The 6,000-nt window shown below is 35.8% G+C and overlaps 1 protein-coding gene across 2 annotated transcripts in view; it reads right to left on the bottom strand.

The window, feature by feature from the left end:
* Positions 1-746: 746 nt before the first annotated feature.
* Positions 747-6,000, bottom strand: part of TOLLIP (toll interacting protein) — a 30,273-nt gene continuing 25,019 nt past the window's right edge. For both annotated transcript variants that reach the window (XM_014959948.1, XM_014959949.1), the window contains one exon: positions 747-4,235. In XM_014959948.1, the coding sequence (XP_014815434.1) occupies positions 4,021-4,235 (215 nt within the window). In that variant the 3' untranslated portion in view covers positions 747-4,020. The remainder of the gene's footprint in view (positions 4,236-6,000) is intronic.

The following is a 6,000-nucleotide window of genomic DNA, read 5'->3' as shown; positions in this document are numbered from 1 at the left end:
GCTTTGGAACATAAATTGCAGTAGAAACTGACACTCAAGGGCTAGAAGAAAGCACAATTTGAACACAATTTCATTACATAGTAGGTACAAAGTATATTAGGGAAATAAATCAGAGGAAATTCAGTTGTGAAAGATTCCTCTCAACTATCATTTGTTAAAAAAAATGAACTGGACAGTAAAACTCAAAATGTTAGCTTGATAACACACTGATACTACAGGGTAGCAGTTGATTAATAATCACTGAGCATAGCAATGCTGTTAAATGAGAAAAAGGACCTCAGATAGCATACCTTTTTAATTTTATGATTGACTGTGAAGCTATGTAAACCAAATCTTGAAATTTCATTAATTATATATTAGCAGATAAAGCCAGCTCTTACTGTAGCTAAAATAGCACATAAGAAGGTCTATCCATCACTCTTCACTTGGACACCCCTCTCATCCAGAGATTTCTCACTTCCATCACACAGCAGAGCATTTTCTTCATATCTACACACTGTTCTTCCCTCCTCCCTTGTGCTCCAATGTTGTCCTTCAAACAATGCTTCTAGACCCGCAATACTGTAACATTTTCTAGAGAAAGTAGCACCTAGAAGAGTTAGAAATCAGCATCTACCCAGATATGAATGCTTAAATACTTTTTAATGTTTACTGTACTAGTCCCACCAGATGATCACACTAAGAACCAGTGTAACTTGCTAACTAATGAGCAAGACCGATACTTGAATTCTAGATCAGAGACATAATACACCTTCATTTAGATGATACATTTATTAAATTAGAATGGAAAACTTAATGTACTTTAGAGTGCAAGAAACACACTTGGACACTGGACCTCAATACAGAGAAACAATGTCTTCAGAATTATTACAGCAAAAAACATCCTCTGTACGGTATTACATATCAACCAAACAAGCAATAACATTTGTAAGGGAAAAAACATTCAGTACCATCAGCAGATGCAAAGACAGTAGAGAAGAAAGTAGCGAGGATCTAGCTAGACAAAAAAATGTTCCTACCTTTAGCAAGTTCAGGCTCTTGGCAGGACTCAAACTAGTACTAAGAGCACTAACTTTTAGCAGATGCCAGTCTTATACAGCTGGCTTTGGCTCCAAGCTGTTTGAAGCTGTTGTGCATAAAAGCAGCATCAAACAAAGGATTATCCCATTAGCATTTTGTCAAAAGCTACAATCATAAGTGACAATTTATTTGTTTTAAAATCAAGAAACAGACTTTCAGCTCCAATGCCTTCATTTCACAGACCCTAGAACAACTAAACACTCCCTGCCTTTTTTCATCTCTCTCCAATTCAAACCTGACAATGAACAGTTTGACTGAGAGGATATGCATGCTGAAAAGCTGAGTAGGCTTATGATCAGTGTTTTGCTCTTTTTAAGATGATAAAGTAGCACATCTTGACATAAGATTTTCAGCTATAATGCTTAACTAAATCAAGACAAAAAATCCCCAGAACAATACTTAAGTATAGCGTAACATGCTGAAATCCATCTACTAGCCACACTGCTCCTATATATCCCATCTTCAACTCATACATCTATCCCGTTTTGTGTAACATTTGCCTAGAACAAAACGAACAAAAAAAAATTCTAAGAACAGGAGCCTGCCTCAGAGGCCCAGCCCAGAGCCTAGTTTATGAATAAACCTGGCTAACCTAACATTCGCACTTACCCCTCCTGGTGGTTAGGATTGAAAGGTGTTTATTCTGTGCTTGAAATTGAGCTGTAATAGGATGCAGTACAATTTACCAGCCGTTAAGTTAACCATGGCCACTTGCTTTTATAAAAAGCTGTATTATGGATCCCAACGTTTTAATATAAAAAATTTAAATATATACATTTTCCCTGAATTGTTCCATCCCTAGCAATTCATGCTATCTGTGTAAAAGTTAGAGCAAGGGACTCTTCCTGGAGATATCTAAGCATTAAATCCTTACCAAGATTTACCCTTTTGGGTGACGATGTCACAGATCACTGTGCTATAAAGACCAAATGCCTCTACACCTACTCAATCACAAAATTTACCATGATTGTAGGGAAGGGGCAAGACTAGTTTCTTGAGGAACACCCGTTTTATTTTAGAAAATAAAAATGTGGTGACTCTACAACTAAAGGACACAGAAACTATAGCCTTGAATAACACTGTTGAAAACCCAGTTTGAGGATATGTAAAGACACTTATGTTTTCAGTGGTAAATTTAAGATGGTAAGGGATTCATAACAAAAATTAAAATCATACATTACAAAAAGACAGCTTTAAAAGGTCAGAAACTGGGATGATTTTTGGTGCTGTATTTTAAAAGTTTCAGTATCACTTTTAATCATAAAAAAATAAATATTTTGTGCTCTACTGCCAGTCCTAACTAAAGGCTTCTTGAACGTAAGTGGGGAAAACAAAAAATTTTAAAAATCAGCTTTTCAGCAGATAAGGAAAATATTTTGAACATGAAACAAAGCATGGGGAAAAAGAGAATATGGGTCCCTTTTCCCTGTTCCAAACCTGGCTTTAATGTTCTCATGAATCACTCAAGAGCCTAGATTTCAAGTGTACATTCATTCCAACTCTTGAAAATATAAAGGTCTATGGCTATTGTAAAAAGTATTTGAAATCAAACATTAAAAAGATACAACAGCAACATTGCACATCACTGGAAAAATAAACCGGTGCATACTATTTAAAGTGCATTACTTTACCATCTACAAAAACAGACACCGCAGAAATTTATCCAACAGCTGTAACTGGTGCATACTGTAAGATTCTGCAGCTCCAAGATGAACAGTTATCTGAAAAAATAATACTAACAATAAATACAAGCAACCTCCAACCTCCTCTGAGGATCAGACTGCAACTCAGATATGTTAAGTTTTCTCTCAAAGAATTTATTTCCATCTGCACCAAATAATAATTGACTACAGCACCTGTAGTCCAACAAGTCACTGAGCAACTCATAATGCCATTCAAAGATTCTGAAGCTACTTTTCGTGCTTCTTATTTCAGATTACAGGAAAAAAAACTACAATGGTTTTTCCACTAATATAAAATGATAATGTTGTTGAAATATGTGAAGACAGAAGCCTTATAACCAGATCATAGATTTCTGCTTCTTTAATGTAAGACAACACCTTAAATAATTTTTTACGGCTTCAGTAATTTTCCAGGTATAAAAATCTTTCCTTCTGCACTTATGCTCTGAAATAGCCATGGGAATGCAGAAGTAGTAGTTGAGTGCAATTAACTGTGGGAGTACATTAGGGCTCAGTCATGTTCTCTGCTACAGCAATACATACTGTATAAGTTAAAAGTCACCTGTTAAGATTTTACAGATACATAACAATACTATATGGGAGGATAAAGCCCCAAATGCATGCCAGATAATATATTGCTTTGGTGCCCGATAACTAGATTGAATAGAATATGCTCATTACAAATATCAACAGCGCAACCTAAAACATTTAGCTTATTAAATTAAAAATCCTCAATCAGAAATAGTTGAATATCTCACAGCACTATAGGACAAAGAAAGGGCCTTTGTTTTAATTTCTGGCAGAAACAGGCTACCTGATGAAACCTGAATACTTCAACAAATCAGTTATGTTTAAAGAGCTAAGCCTCCACGGAAGAAAAAAAAATCCAGTCTAACAAACAGTAGTAAATCCCGTACTGCATAGAGTTACTTTGTAAGAACAAGTTTATGAAAAGGGGTAGAGAAAGAAAAAAAGAAGCAGCATTACTCCCCACCCCATCAGAATATAACCACAAAGGGCACAGCTGATAGTAAAGATGCTTCAATGCTATATTGTAGCACGTAAGCTAAACCAAGTACGTGCAAATCAAGAAAGAAAGTGAATAAAACCCAGATGTCCACGGAGAAAAGGGGTATAATCTTTCACACAGGATGAGCTAACAGAAACCTGCTGGGAAATTCTTCCTCTAGCTAAATCCCTGGCTTGGCAAGTAAAAATAAGTGGCATCGAGGACGGGAACTATGCAGGAAGTGGGTATCTATGATTCTTCAGCCATCTGAAGCAAGGAGTTGATAGCTGCATCCTTGTTCCCCCTCTGAGCTTCTAGGACTGAGCGGATTACTTCCCTGTCCATGTTGGGAAACATGTCCTGGATCGATTTCAGGTCCTCTTCATTACACAGGTGCTGCGGGTTGACTGCAGGAGGTGGTATTGCCACTGGTACCATGCCTGGATTACAGACTGCAGGCATCCCTGCAGGCAAAAAACAGAAGAAAAAACACAAAACATTTGTGAGAGGGAGGGAAAAGTTAAAAAAAAAAAATAATTATTTTTAAGAAGAAAGAAGCTCATAACTTGCCCCAACCCAATTTCTTCAGCATTTTATTTTATTTTTTTTAACGTGTGTAGGGGGGAGATTGCAGAGATTATACCTAGACTGTTACAATCAGAATAAATCTTTCTGGAACAAGTTCTCTGCCCATTTTCCGCAAGTGGTATTGGTCCACAGTAATTCAAAGATCTTTATGTGTAGCAATGACCAATCAAAAGTTCACCACCAAATATGTTTTAGGTAAGATTTTTCTTTATACATAATACTTTAACACCAGCCTTAATACGAAATTTTACTTCCCATTTACTATAATGAGATCCTTCTACAACCTGTTGCAGTCAGGGAGACTATATTACTCACCTTCCCTCAATTAGTTTTAAAAAATGTGATGCACCCTACCAAAGGCCTCCCTCCATTAGGGGATGACTCATAACTTACTTTTATCTCTTCATCAGCTTTTCAAAATAGCTATTAAATCACAAGAGGACTTTTACTGTATCATAATGTCATATGATAAGGAAGAGAGTCAATAGCAAATAACATTTTCAAAATGCAGCTGACAAAGTGATATACACAAACCACATCATTCTTACCCACATACTCATACACCTATAATTCTAGTGTATGAATATTTCCCTACATAACCATGTCCCCTCCTCCTAAAGCTTACCTAGTTAGTTGTTTGTTTTAAATCAGCTCATTCTAGTATCCATAGCTTTTAATCAGTTTATGCAACAGGGAAAACAGTTACTTCAAAATGGTTTTTAGAAAAACCCAAACATTTGCTATCCCCCAAGCCTCTGAAAAACAAGACTAATTAAGCAATAGGTCACATTTGGTAAAAACATCCCAAATACAAGACTGGAAATAAACGTTATCTTACCTACATTTTCTTACTAAATATATTAACAATTGGTGTTAAAGTCTAAAATTATAAACAGAGGCTCTTTCTCCATAAAAAAAACCTCATCCACATTCCTTCCTAAGAAGGGCAAAATCAAACACTTTCTTCCCCCTCCCCTGTTATGGTCTCATGTTCCAACTGTTGCTTTGGGGAGGGAGTGGTGGTTTGTTTTTTACTCTCTTATGTACTTATATCTTTATAGTCGCTAAATTACCTAAGTGATTCTAGGTTCTCTGCTTCTTTAAAATAAGTACTTCTCAACTACTTACACATTTGATCTTCAAAGGCTTTGTTAGCCAACCTTATTACCAGTTCAGATTTTATATATAATTTAACTCTCTTGTATCCCCTCATTTGGTCAAACTACCAATTTTTGGCAGAAACCTACTTTACTGTTTTATTGCAGAGATTTTTTTAGGATTCTTCAAGAGTGCTTTTTTTTTTTTTTTTTTTTCCAAATTTGGCATACATTTTCTTAGAGCAGCTAAACATTTCTTTTAGCTTTCTCTCCGTGACCGGAATTACTTCTTAAATTACATTAAGGATGAATTGAATTTCTTTTATTGCGTTCTAACTGCTTAAAAAACATAGTAACATAAAGCAAACCTATAAACAACCTCATTTTCAAGTATGCCTCTTTGCAGCCTCATCTCTCTGAGGAAAAAGATGCAGTAATCAAAAGTATTGCAACTATACTACTTCTATTCAGACTCAACATCTCCTAAAAAAGGAAAAACCCAAGGGCAATTTCAATACTTACCTTGTCTCCAAGATTTTCTTTA

Source organism: Calidris pugnax, unplaced genomic scaffold (assembly GCF_001431845.1).
Source record: "Calidris pugnax isolate Ruff unplaced genomic scaffold, ASM143184v1 scaffold435, whole genome shotgun sequence".
Taxonomy (NCBI): Eukaryota; Metazoa; Chordata; class Aves; order Charadriiformes; family Scolopacidae; genus Calidris; species Calidris pugnax.
The sequence above is the reverse complement of the archived record's forward strand: the minus strand, read 5'-3'. Positions and strand labels throughout refer to the sequence as shown.